The sequence below is a fragment of the Anneissia japonica genome, unplaced genomic scaffold (assembly GCF_011630105.1).
Source record: "Anneissia japonica isolate Jap-2015-1 unplaced genomic scaffold, ASM1163010v1 scaffold287818_len932483_cov186, whole genome shotgun sequence".
Lineage (NCBI taxonomy): Eukaryota > Metazoa > Echinodermata > Crinoidea > Comatulida > Comatulidae > Anneissia > Anneissia japonica.
The window spans coordinates 746,264-760,959 of NW_022703366.1; the positions used below are offsets into that span (position 1 = coordinate 746,264).

Consider the following 14,696-nt stretch of genomic DNA (forward strand, 5'->3'; position numbering starts at 1 on the left):
ATATAGGCCTATATATGTGTGTATGTATGTATACATAGGCCTATGTTTATATATATACATATATACATGGTAAGTTATATATTTATATATATATATATATATATATATATATATATCTTCTATATATACATATTTATATATATATATTTATGTATATATATATACATACATACATACATATATATATGCTAATGATTTGCATTTCTATGAACCAACTGAATGTTCAAAATGTTTATTGTTTTTTAAGCCTAAATTTTACTTAATGCAGATAAATTGTGTACAATAGGCGGAAGCAAGTTTGGCGGTGTGTTAACACGGATGAAGGAAACCCATTACTAGCAGATTTGAAATTACTTAAGTCACCAACATGCATCCGATGTCAAATGTTCAACTTATTCCTCTAATAATAATAATAATATTCGAACTGTTTCGTTTACTTTGGCAAGGACTTTTTCCTGCACGTTTTCTGTTTTGTATATAATTAATCTATAAGCCTCTTAATGAATCTTTTTTAGTTTATATCGAGCATCGCATTATTTCTTTAGGCCTAAAGACTAGGACACCCGCTTTTCAGCCGACCTTACTAGAATAAGCGGGAAGGGTCACCCACCCTTAGTTTTCAACAACTTCAACCCTGATATAGGCATCATAGTAGTAAAACATGCACATAGGGGGCCTATTAAGTTTGGTACCATATGATATACCAGCAACAGTAAATACAATACATATTTCTTTACTCCAATTTTTATTAATAATAAAATACATACGAGTAACTATCATATGACTTAGAGTGTCTGATAACATGGTTATAGTCCCTTGTTAAAAATTGTTTTAAAAACAATGCTCGAATAATTGCCATTCGAGGGTTAGCCACCAATATATTAGAAACATTGATTAAATTTTCCTAGCAAAAAAAAACAAACTTAAAACTAAAAAAAAAATTAAAAACTCCTAGCACAGTAACAGCAAGTGAATCGCCAAATACAGAATGGAAGAAATCGTATAACAAACGTGCTCCACATAATCTGAGATAGTTGTCTCAGACATGGTTAATGCTCATTGTGTGTCTTTAGCAGAGGATTTAATCGTGAGAAATGAAACATGTACCGTAACAGGGATTGAACCCTAGACATATGGGATTGTAAGGCAAGCATATTAACCACCAAGCTACAGTACAAAATGATAACTGAATAGAGGCATGTACGCAGATATTTCCAACGATGGCAACTGGGTGCCAGCAATTTATATCAGTTGATAAGCCAGAGGCTCCACTACTAATGCACTGCGGAGAAAAAGACGTTACCTCTACTCGGGAACTGAAAATCAGACAACCTAGATATTACATCAATCAGGCAACAATTTAAACAGCCCCAATTAACAAGAGTTTTTTTTTTTTAAACTAAGAAATCGACCTTCTTATCCAAATCTCTCTAAATGTCTTCCATCGATTCACAGCTCTATTATTAGGATTAACTTTAAAATCATGGCACGCGCTCAATTCTGGTGGTGCAATCTTTAAAACTACGTCTAAAATCGAACTGGTTTGTCGCAAACATATCACATGAAGTTTGTTTTATTAATTATTTTCCTCGGTTGATCGCAACTAATCACACACAGAAGAACAAAGCTGGGTGATTCCGTTACAATGATAATGTAAACCAACGTTCAGAAAAAACAATGATGGCATTAATTGATTTTGAATTCGTCTTCTACGATAAATCATGTTCTGTAATTGGCTTGACTACTGTAGCCAAATACAGGACAAAACCTTTAGTCGAGGAGCTCATCGACTAATCCTGAAAACGCTGTGTTTGCCTTGTTGACGCTCCATATACAGCTGGCGTACATGAGTGAGTCGGTGTATGATTTGACCTTCTTGGATGAATGTTAAATGACAGACAATTTTAGGAGTACACTATCCATGAAAATGACGTCAAAAGTCCAGTTATTACGTTTACTTAAATGGGAAAATATCAAACACAATTATAACGGAGAAACGCGTGGAATTCACACTTGACTTACGGGTGTCATCATTTGTGATCAATGGCCCACTGTATACATGGAGCGTATATAGATCGAAAACAGGATGACAGAAGGGAATAATGGCCGTCGTTTCTGAGTCTCGTTTTAGTAATTGAATTAGTAATGTTATTTTGGCACCTATTTTCAAGGATACTTTTAACACGACCGAGTTAATATGCCTGTAAGCCTACACTTTTTTTTTAAATTTCAAACCATCATATAAGCACTTTTTTATAAGAACCACCTAAGTAGAATTTTGCCCAGGCTCAGTGTTCTTATATTTTTGTCGATTTGTATTGTAAGATTTGTATACAAAGATCTCAAAAATGGGAAAATGGGGCCAACCAAAGTAAATTTAATCACAAAAAACTCTGACCCCCCCCCCCCCCCACCAAAACCAAACCCAACTGAAACAAGTAACTGGATCTGCAGTTGAAACTGTAGACTGATTAAGATAGCTTTCCTTAGGTAAATCAGGGAGTTGTTATAGTAGGCCTATAACAACTCCCTGGGTAAATTTAGGTCATTTATCATGTGACCAGTGTTGATAATCTTCTCTATAATCTACCGATTCCTGTAGGAGGGCGATAGGAACACTTGGTGACCTTTGCTAGTGGCTACTGCTGGTGAAACATGTATAATGGAGCATAGGCCTACAACATTAATATCTATCATAGGATAGGCCTAATTTCTTTAGTGGCGGATTTAAGAATTTCAAATACCGGGCCCGGGGGAGGGAATTTTACAGATAGAAGTAGTAGGCCTACAGAATATCTCAACACCGTGGTTGTGGATGAAGTACAAAATTGTATGTATATTGCACCTCTAGATGGCAGGAAATGGACTCTGAAACTAATTTAAATAATAATAATAATTTAAAGGTGGAGGGGAGAGGGCCGGCTCTTATATAATGGAAATCTCGCTACATGTTGTTTCCGTATTTTATTGATATGCGGTTTGCCAAGTAGTAATAATGATTGTTCGAGTGAGTGTTAGTTTATAATGCCAATGAAATACGGATCTATAATCATGTTGTTATACCGGTAGTGATCTGCAATTGCAACTTCGCAAACGTGTGACGTCACATACACCCTTTGTGTAATTTATTAAGAACAGAAAGTGGAGGACTTGTACCATCTGAAGTCATAATTGTTATAACAATTTTTTTCACATAGCTTGCCGATACGTTGTCATACATAGTCGAGTTCTCTATAACAAAGAGGCCTATTTTATGTAAGGAAGTATAAATCAGTCAGATGTTAGTTAAAAAAGATATCACTTTTTTCAAAATTTTGAAGGATCTTTTACGTTGATAGATTATGCTTGATAGGGAACTTTACATCATTGCTCCTCCTGTCTCTTATACACATCTAGATGTGTATAAGAGACAGTAACTGAATAGAGGCATGTACGCCTTTACTATCTAATAGTAGCAAAGTTGTTGTAGATTTGTAAGGGTACAATGTGTTAATGACTTCATAAACTTGAGTATTTGTAAAAACACGGAGGATTGAAAGTTGGCAAGTTTTTGCTGGCCTATTTTTATCCTCATTTTGGGCCTTGCGGGGACTTAGCAGGGGATGTAATTTCCAAAATGGTTACATGCATGTGAGAGTCCCGGCCACCTCCTAGCAATGCGGAGCATCGTTTTAATGTACATCCCCGGCTAAGTCCCCGCCACACCGCCGTAGTCCTGGGAAAATGCCTCGCTAATAAATGATTGGAGGATAAAACCTACTTGAAGGTTTAGCCTACAGTAGGTCTGAATCGGAGAAGCAACGTGAGAGCTAGGCCAAGGAGATGAGGTTCCTTGATGGAAGCACTACGCGTGCGTATCACTTAGCAGTTTCCATGGAAGTTTGGACTACAATTGACAAGTGCATAATCTGTCTCTTATACACATCTAGATGTGTATAAGAGATAGATTTTTCAGTGGGATTGAGCACTGTTTCACAAAAATATATATGTGTGTATATATATATATATATATATATATATATATATGTATGGTAATGGTAATTAACAGAGATATGTTAATGGGAATCGTTGATTTATGATGTATATGTATACCCCTTCGTCTGATCCCCTCCTCTGTATGTTTTGTACTCATGATGTTTTACTGGAGAAAGTAAATATATTATTATCTTATACCTATTTAATTACTGCCATCATTATAGGCCTGTGTGGTAATAACTTTGTGTTTAAATTTGTTCTATTAACTTTCCCACCACATTAAATTATATCCTAGCTGTTTGGAATTAGTACGATAATTAAACCATTTGATTCACCTTAAAATATTTACTGAAACGCAAGGTAGTGATGATTATGAGATTCTCTTCATCCTAAAATAGATTATTTTATGAATCTTGTTCCCAAACCGAAGTATTCAATTAATATAATGACGTCACTGTACTGTGCTGTACATCAGGGTTTTGTGGAAATGGTAAATCACAAACTGTTGTTGTAGATCGTGACGTTGGCTCGATGTTAATATAGAAGTATGCCCCTCACCAAGCCGCATACTAAAAAAACCCAAACTATGTTTTATGCTTAATGGTTAGGCCCTATTAATAATTGCGGTAATTACACTTACACTACCCGGTTTGTTTCTTTTTTTCTGAGAAAATAATCGAATATTGAGGTAATTTTAGCTGTTTTAGACACTATCGATCTAAGGCCTTGAATGCAATCGATGTGCATGCAGTACGTGCCTTCTAAATTGTTACCACGCTCTGTGACACTTCCTGTCGATGAAATGCTACGTACGTTATGGAGTCTGCGATCCGATCCACTCGATAAGATTTACCGTTGCCATTTCGGTAAAGTGTCGTGTGCGACGGTTCGATCAGTATAAGGCTGATTTTATGTAAGCTATAAGCAATGCTTTAATTAACAAATAGCATGTAATCAATGATACATGAAACTTTCAAATCATTTCGAACGTGACTAGTATCAGTACAGTGCTTCGCACAGATAGTAGGTACCTACACAATCGCTTATAAACCAGGCTTTTCAACATTAGACCCATGTGTCATATGCATAATGAAAATCCTTAGGTTGTAAGTTCATGCACATGGTTGGCAACGTGTGAGAATGAGAATCGTATTTTTTTTTGAATGCCGCAACAGTGTACACCATTGCACCAAGTCCATCACGATGCTGCAACACGTCTATCTGTTGACTTGTGAGGAGGATGATGGCAATTAGGGGCTAAGTGTCGCCAGCTGCAAACAGTACCGGTATGTGGCGCTCATGTTCAACAAGTTTTATGGAAAATTAATAGTACTAGAAAAAAGATGAAAGATGATGATATATTGAGGCTGGTGCAATAGTAATACGGTGGCAGCCTTCCACACAAGCCAATAGCCAATGTCTGTATGAATACTTGGGAGAGTGTGTCTCTCTACTAATCGTTCCAATGCTTTAGAGGAAATATTTACAAGCATAGATTCTAGTATATAGCTCCTAGACATTCGTAATCGTAGAGGAAGAAAATATTTGCTTTAAAGGTCACTGTAACTTAAGTTCTTGTATTTTGTGAGAATCATTTGAATGAGCCCCCTGTAACAGTCACATCATCTGCTACAAAACATGACTCATTTTATACGAATTTTATCACGCGAAATAATATTTTTGTTACATAACGTAAGCCACTATACATATAACGAACATTCATGAATAAACAGACAATAAACAACCCTTGAGGGATACTTAACGTTATGTTCAACGATTGTGTGGATAATTTGCATATTTATAATAACAGTTCGATGTAACCATCCAACCAACCTCATAAATATAGACTTTAAATTGCAAATGCATATTGTATTTGATTATACCTGTGATAAGGCCTATACGTATAAAATAAGTCCTAAAGACATACGGCATTTCTCCATGTAAACAAATGCCATTCAAAATTTCCAAAAATAGTAAACATCATTTGTTTTACCATACACGCCATTAGGTTAGCATGCAATCGTAACACAAATTCACAACGGATCTGTAACTGCTAAACAGTGTGTTCCTAACAAACTCGCACGCTTCTAGCTTATTTGTATATACAAAAGTATAATTTTGTTAATTACCGTAATGCCTTTTTCCAAATGTTTACAGCAAACGCAACTGCACCGTACGAAAATGTTAGCTGGTGCCTCTGCGTCGACAAAACTCTGAACCGCAGCGCTTACTTTTATACTGATGAATACAAAACTCGGCCAAAAGCAAAATTTAAATGTTGACCATGGTCCAATATATAGAGCTTTGCGTCACCCCCCCCCCCCCATACACTCATGTTTGTGAAGTTCCGTTTAACTGAGGTCAGTTCTGTAGGCCTAGAGATAACATGGATAAAATAGTTTTAAACATATATACGGTGCGTGAAGCCTTTTTTTTGGGGGGGGGGGTGGTACTGATGTCAGGGTAGGGAGTGCAAGTTTTGCTGCCTCTTGAATCCGCTACTGGAGCAGAGCAAGGCTTGAGGAGAATTTGCCATAGGTTAATGTCTGAGTGATTCGGCAATGCATAGAGTGACTGAGTGTCATGGGCTTGGGAGCTACAATATAGCAACCACAATATAGCAACATGTCGTTGAATTCTATCCAACAGACAAGCATACTCTTCAGTGGTGGATCCAGCAAGGGGGGTGGGGGTGGCATGAGGGCCGTGTTCTCCCCCACCCCCCGTCAGTCAAGCCGAAAAATAAAAAGAGGGACAAACATTTTAGTTAAAGAGTGATAAGAGGGAAAAAGAGTGCACCCATGAGTTCATTGGCGATCCAGCAGTGGGTGAAAGGAGAGCTCGATTATATACCGGTACCACTTATTTACACCAACCATGGTGGGGCTGAGGTGGGCGTGGCGGCGTGAACTTTATTTTGTGCCCCCGTCAGGTATTTTCTGGATCCGCCCCTGCTGTTGTACAGCATTAGACATTGGCTTTTCTAAATATTATAACTGTATGTAGCTTGTATTTTACGTAGAAAGTTTTCTCATATATTTCGGATTTGTTCGGAAAAGAGTCATACGTTGTCCTACAAACATCATCCATTCATCAACCCAATCATTCAATTCGTAGAGCTACCTTTGCGCTAGACTATCGGACGATTAGACGTCAGTAAACTTTTCCTGTCTGTTCGTTACATAATTGTATGATTGAAGAAATACATAAAAGGTGCTCATTAGTGACCGATGAGTTCGGTGTGACAGGTCAATATAACATTTCACTATTTTAATTAACATTCATTTCAGGACTGTTGATGCAATCTATTTCAATGAAAATCACGTTATTTTCACAAAACAAAAAGACAGTAACTCCGAAAAGAGACAGAGACATTTTGATGTTCAACGTTTCGATCTAATTGATCATTTTCAAGAATACCAGTACTGATGAGAAAATCTCACCCATCCATGTTTACAGAACCAAATAAAAACCGACCAATCAGATTCAAATCAAAGTTATAACTTAATATTTTAACAACATACAATATGTAAACTTTCTTTATTTCCATCAAATAGATTTTACAGGCCAAGCTTAATATTTTGATTTATTTTCAGCTTGACTCCTTAGCCATTTTAAATGCCACTCTTCCCGTTCTCACTGCTTAATTTCTAAACACAGTTATCGAAGTAGACACGATTTTGTAGCGGTGCAGTACCGTACTGCTGTTCTGATATGTTTAAGGTGCGATGCCACCACGCGGTGCCTTCAGACTATAGATGTTCGAATGCCATTGATTTTTGTAAAGCCTGTACTGTACGGTATATGATTTGATTTTCATTCGTGGGTGTCAGCAATGTAGGCACTTAACTCGTGTATCCACACTACGGGAATACAGTATACCTCGCCGTTATTTTAGAATTCATTGCAGAGGCCTATATTATTATATTATTTCAAGTGGTTACAGTACTTAGTATATCTAAGCAGATACTATAAATATATGTATGACGTTATGTTATAATTTCTTTTGATCTACAAAGTTATTTTGAGCGAACGTAATACACACACACACACACACACACGCATATCTGAGCTCTAAATGACATGTGATGGTACCGAGATTATATTTGCTGGAATCTCTGGAGAAATGTAACACTAAAGATACCGTAGATATACATATATATATGTACATGTATATGTATATATATGTATGTATATGTATAGTAGGCCTATGTATATATATATGTATATATATATGTATATATATATATGTATATATATATGTATGTATATATGTATGTATATATGTATGTATATTTATATATGTATGTATGTATATATATGTATATATATACGTATATATGTGTATATATATATATGTACAGGCCTATATATATGTATATATATGTACAATGTAAATATATATTTTGTATAATATATAGGCTTATAATAAGTATAAATATTTATATTCGATTAAATTAGAAAAAGCAGTTCGCTATATTTCATTTCTATATATAGGCCTATACCGTGTTATGTCTGCATTGTTTATTACTTATAATAGTAAGCAGTATTCTTACTTGCTCTATTAGAAGTCATAGAAACTAGCTGTTCGCTGTGATACGGTATTCCGTTAATACGATTGGATGAGACGATTGGTTTATGGCTTTGGACACATATTCCGCAATTTTTTATTGGTTGATGCATGGAGGAAAGTTGATGTGTGTTCCTCATGAAACCAGGTCAACTGCTCGTTAGACCCGTGGCACGCGAATCTCTAGTAAGCAAATCATGAAATCCGTTTGAGTTAAAGGACATCAGGATCAAAAGTGGATTTTGGTTAGAATATGTTTTTTTACTCAGTTGATATAGGCCTATACACTCTGATACTTAAATTGTTGACTTTAGAAACACTAAAAATTATTGCAACGAATATTTCAACTACTTCAATAGGGCATAGAAGGAGTGTTCATATACAAAAATTCGTGCAAATATAAAAGCGACTCTAATCTGTAGTAATTTTATACTTTGCTGTTTATGGACTGGTTGTTTATATGCTGTGACCTTAGCTACTTCGCTGCATTCGCTTCGCTTGGAACTCAAGTTTAGTTATAATATATTACTATTGATTTCATCGGTTGAAGGATTACCGATTTTCCCATAATTTCTACAGGAAAATATGAGCTTGATTACGTGAATTAATCCGAAAGTTTTTGTCGACGACCAATTTATCTATTAATCAGCATTAGATACATACCAAATGGGGTAGTCATGTTGAAGTCAGATATCTTTAACTGTTTAAATAAAATGCAATTTTTAACAGTAATGTCTAACTGTAGTTTTGTTTGGCAACAATCCCCGTATTTTGAATACAGTATTGTGTTTAGCTATAGTAACTGTCTACTTAACCGCCTATTAACCCTGGAAGGATAAATGATATGCAGGAAAGGTTCATATACCGGTCATTCGTTGGATGGTTATTTTTTACGTAGTTTTTTTTTTTTTTTGCTAACAACCACCATATTTTTCAGTTTTATTGTGAAAAATAACTGGCAATTTATATGTCTATTCTAGGAGATACAATTAATGAGGACAACATGAATTTTATAGGCAATATTATAAAGAATATTAAAATTTGTCTAATTATAGCTATAGGATTTTTAGTTTTTTTTTTTAAATTGTTGTTTTAAATCAATTTGAAAATTTATATGGTATACCAGGCTCCATGAATACAGAAAGTATGCAGTGAACACACGACCACTGAGCTTTTAGCGTAATAATATTAATACATACGACGGTATTATCATTTGGAATAAAACACATTGCTATTTGTTTTAGAAAAAAAAAGTACGTAGGCATAGGGCTACCCTTTCTCTTCATCTAGTTTTATTGCATTTTACTCGTCTTACCTAAAGAGCAATTAAGGAATCGAGGATCATTCATCTCATTTTGGCTTTATTATTGCGTTGTTCTTATGGGTGTTCTGTTGTGGTAGGCCAACATTTATTTAGGTTAAGCAGTTGTACATAGTCTTATACTACAGTACCGGTTATAGTTATGGAACCTGTAAACTGTATTGTGGGGTTGATTAAATGTGGAAATGAGTATTTTTTTTAATGAAGGATTACCAAGCAGACACTGATGTTTAAATTTGTTTATTCTTTTACCATGGAACCATGTAAACGAAATACTAGTTAGGCTCCTTGAAAATTGACTCGTACAGTACTACTTCAATTTATCCGCAAGATATAAACAAATAGAGGGCAGTATTTACATTTGTTTCTAAATTTTTTAGTTTAGGCAGGTAGTGGTAGTAGTTACAGGTAGAAGAGCACGGGGTTAGGGATAGGTATACTTAAGCTGGATGCCTTCTTTTATATTAGTATTATTCTGTCTGTTTTTTTATGAATAATGTATTTACGTAGGTCCTTGTAATTTTTCATAATATTATTTAGCCTATAGTATTGTGAACAGAATCCTACCTAGGGGCCTAGCCTAGGCCAGTAGTAGTCTAGGCTAGTAACTGCTTTATTTAGGCAATGTGCGACTAGGACTAGGGGGTAGGGTCTAAGGGCCTGTACGCCCTGTGTGCTCCAGAGGAGGAGTCATACGAACAGACTTGAAGGGGGATGCGCGGTGGGGGAAGAGGGTAAAATATTTCCCCACCCCGTGGGACACGCATAGTCGAACTGGAAATATTAATTTGTATTGATCAATGTAAGATTTTGTGGATGTCCGATCCCTATTCTTAATTTTATTCATGCCCCCACCCCCATATGTTGGATTACCAATCCCTATATTGTGGTTTAGAAACATAATTTTGGGCAACCTAAACCATTAAATCTTTCCCATGATGAACTCCACAGAACATTATTCTGGCACCCTATATTTCTATTCAGCTGGCCCAAGTTGGTTTGGACCCTCCTGTGGAAACTCCTGCCCCTAAATTTATTGAGCCCTCTCTGGGTACATATCCAGGAGTCATTTAAATACTTTTTAACCCATAGTGTCTACAGCGTCCTGAATCCTGGATTGAGAGTAGTGTAGTACAGGGAAGTGCTATGACCCTAAGTTTGACTTTGTGCGTGTGTTGGTGGTGGGGGGTGTATGACATTGAACAAGTGAGTTGAATTTAAGGATTCAAGAGACTAACAAAATTTCAGAATCACATAATCTGTCAAAATTGTGATTAGCCTTTTAGTAACTTCCATAAAACCTTGAATCGAAGCCAATGGGCTTCTTTTTTTTCAGGATTCTCGGATGGATTTTTGAAATGAGTGGTAGGAGGGTGTGTTTTTTCTAAAATGAATACTGTAAATAGTTGGAATTACTATAAAACCATATAGGACTACTGAAGACATTTTTAAACCATGGAATCCAAAATTCTGTGGAATATTTTTAAAACTCACAAAAAATAGAAGCATCATTTTTTCAATTAAGAATGGTAAATGAAATTACATAAACTATAAACCTAGTGTTTTTTTTAACAGTGTATTTCTGTGTGACAATTGAGTATATCTCAAAAAGAAATACTGTACATACTATCTTGATTAAAAGCACATCCAGGTTTCTATTTCGGATCAAGGATTATTCGGATGGGCTCCTTTTCGAGATCTTTTACGAAATTAAGAAGGGCCGTGCTTCTTTATGTGATGGGTGTTTTCTCTATTTAGCACGTTGGGCATCTGCTTGAGGTTTTACAGTATTTGTTTTTCTTTCTTTTGGGAGAATAGGATCTTGTACTGTATGAGTTTTTTTGGAAATCTATTTTATTTCACTAAACTAACCTTTTACATATTTATACATCATGATATGCTGTTATTTTTATAATAATATAATAATAATTCTGGATTTATATAGCGCCTCACGTTGACACAACCTCAAGGCGCTTAACAACAACAGAGAAGAAGAAAAAAAAAATTAAGTTTATCAATTTGGTGATGGTTTCTGCCTGAGAAATGCCTGAAATCATAAACTTTGAATGCTGATTTTTCAAATATTGTTCTTTAAACAGCTGTATGTTTAAATGCTTTTAACTTCATAAGGAAATGCCGGATTTAAATGATTCTTTTACTATTTTATAGCTCTAATTTTCATCTTTAACTCTTTATTATTGATCTTGAATTTATTCTAAGCCTACATCTTTATTTCAGCAGAAACTGTGGGTGGGGATGACATTCTATTCAGACGACATCTGATGTCTGTTGAAACGGATAACTCTTCAGATGACGACGTTTCAGATGAACACTTAGATCGACAGAATTGTACACCACCAAGTAAGGAAAAATATCCAAAGAATTTGTTCTACTATTGCTTGTCAAAACAGTGATTAAATTTGGTTTATGTACAGAAGTATTAAACAGTCTTTGACAGATTGAGAACTAAACCCCTACAGTCAAAACACTTATTAACGTTCTATCATACCCATAGCAAGTCAACCATATCATTTGTTGGAAGTACCCTAGTTTAATGGTGAAACATATAATGTTAATTTTAGAAAATCAATTGCAAAACATAACATACGTAAAAGCTTGTAATTAGAAATTTTTGTGTGTACGCAACCCAATTAAAAAAAATCATAACATACGTAAAAGCTTATAAATAGAATTGTATATCAATACTACATAATGAAGACAAATTTAAGAACACTAAAACATTCAATAAAGTTAGCATTAAAACGTAAAAAAAAAGTTAAAATGGTAAGGAGAAATCGGCGTTAAAATGAATAAAAGTTACAAAGATCAGTAGGAAAGACAAATGAAGAAAATATACAATGTTTAGGTTCCATACAGGGTATTGTTCTTTATAAAGCTTACTGTAGTATGTGAATAATCACTTGAAATTGTGTTTAGCTTTCTTTATCTTTAAAAAAATGCAAACAATAACCACATTAGGTATGACCACTACTGCCAAGAGGGGGATCAGACAGGGGTTGGGGTTTACCCCGCAAACCCCACCATGGGCTCTGTCCCTAGACCCCGCTGGTTGCCTCAGCAGGCCCCAGACCTCACTTTTGAGGCTCCTGCAGCCATGCTGCCCCTGGGTTATGACACCATTGGGAAATGACCAAAGTAAAGTTAATATTTTACTATATGATATGAATAAATCTACATTCTATAAAGATAATGATTGACTATAACTAATAAATTATTTGTTTTTATGTTCACAGCAATTCATGAGTTTCCTCCAGACATATTTACAAACCAACAAAGAAAGACTGGTGCTCTGGTCGTACACATCTGTGTTGTAAGTTCACTGAACATATAAAATATACTGTATTGATCACATTGAGGTACATAATTTATATAAAATTTTATTGATCATCAAATGTACATATTTTATGCATAACATATGCACACATTACATTTGAAGGTGACATGTTTAATATTAACATATGTATATAATATAAATGTTACTTAATGATTTATAATTAGTTTATAAGGTACATTTCATGTAGTATATTAATATATTTTAGAAAATAGTATTATATTATGAATACTTTATTAACAATTGATGTTCATCTTTATGGTTTTGCTGCAAACGAATCTGAAAAATATATAATGAATAATCATAAAACATTTACGAATAATAAGTACAATAAAGTACTGTAATACAGGTACTGTATATTATATTAATTATTGCTCAAAAAATATAAATATTTTGGCTAGGCTGTTCATGAATATTTAATATTGAAATAAATAATGCAAATCAGAAGATTATATTTTAGGATTCAGTATAAAACTGTAAAACATTACAAATAGTAACTATGATAAACTTCTGTATTGACCAGTTAAAATAATTATATTAATTATTGATGTTTGTTTTGCTGCCAACAAATCCGAAAAATATATAATATGAATAATCATAAAACATTTATGAATACTGTAATAATTATAATAAAGTAATGTAATACATTATTATCTTATTAATTATTACTCAAAAAATATAAATAGTTTGGTTAGGCTGTGTATAAATATTTAATAATTTATAATATAAATAATGCAAATCAGAAGAATATATTTTATGATTTAACATAAAACTGTAAAACATTATGAATAATAGTTAGATAAAGTTTTGTTATTCAAATAATAATATTTAAATTAAATTTAATTCACCAGTTAAAATTATTATTTTAATTAGTGATGTTTTTTGGGTGGTAGTAATTTTATATAATAGGAAAATTCATATTTATTATTTATTTTTTTCATTAGTATATTAAGTATACTATATTACATAAAGAAACTACCAGCTGAAAATATTTTTGAATATTTTTGATTTTAGGTTGTGTACATGTTCATCGCTCTCGCAATTGTGTGTGACGACTACTTTGTGTCATCGCTTGAGAAGATCTGTGAGGTAATTAAAGATAATTGATTACAGTTACTTAACTAATGAGGAATAATAAATGCCAACTGTATTGATACGTTCCACTGAACATTTATTTGACTGGTCTGTTAAGTGGCACCATTATCGATGGAATTTGACCATTCCCCAGAGTTGCCGGAAAAAGGACCACAGTGAAAAAAAAACAATATAGTCAGTAAGGTAATCACTTGCAGAAGATGGTTTGCTCATTTTGCAGGTTTTTAACAATTTGATTATTCCTTAGTGGAATATCTATCTATAAATTCAAAATTAATATCAGTAATAATAATCATATATAAACAATAAAAAATATTGTTTAAATAATTTACAAAAATTTAAATTAGAAAGAGAAAATATTTCTCATTTGTGGAGGAATAATA

General features: G+C 34.0%; 1 protein-coding gene across 4 annotated transcripts in view; it reads left to right on the plus strand.

Annotated features, from left to right (window-relative positions):
* Positions 1-14,696, plus strand: part of LOC117104396 (sodium/potassium/calcium exchanger 3-like) — a 44,081-nt gene that overhangs the window by 2,972 nt on the left and 26,413 nt on the right. For 2 of the 4 annotated variants that reach the window (XM_033245234.1, XM_033245230.1), the window contains exons 2-4: positions 12,105-12,227; positions 13,121-13,197; positions 14,233-14,307. In XM_033245234.1, the coding sequence (XP_033101125.1) occupies positions 12,105-12,227; positions 13,121-13,197; positions 14,233-14,307 (275 nt within the window). Of the gene's footprint in view, positions 1-10,218; positions 10,301-12,104; positions 12,228-13,120; positions 13,198-14,232; positions 14,308-14,696 lie in introns of those variants that run through there. The other 2 variants (XM_033245233.1, XM_033245231.1) reach the window with 2 other exon arrangements.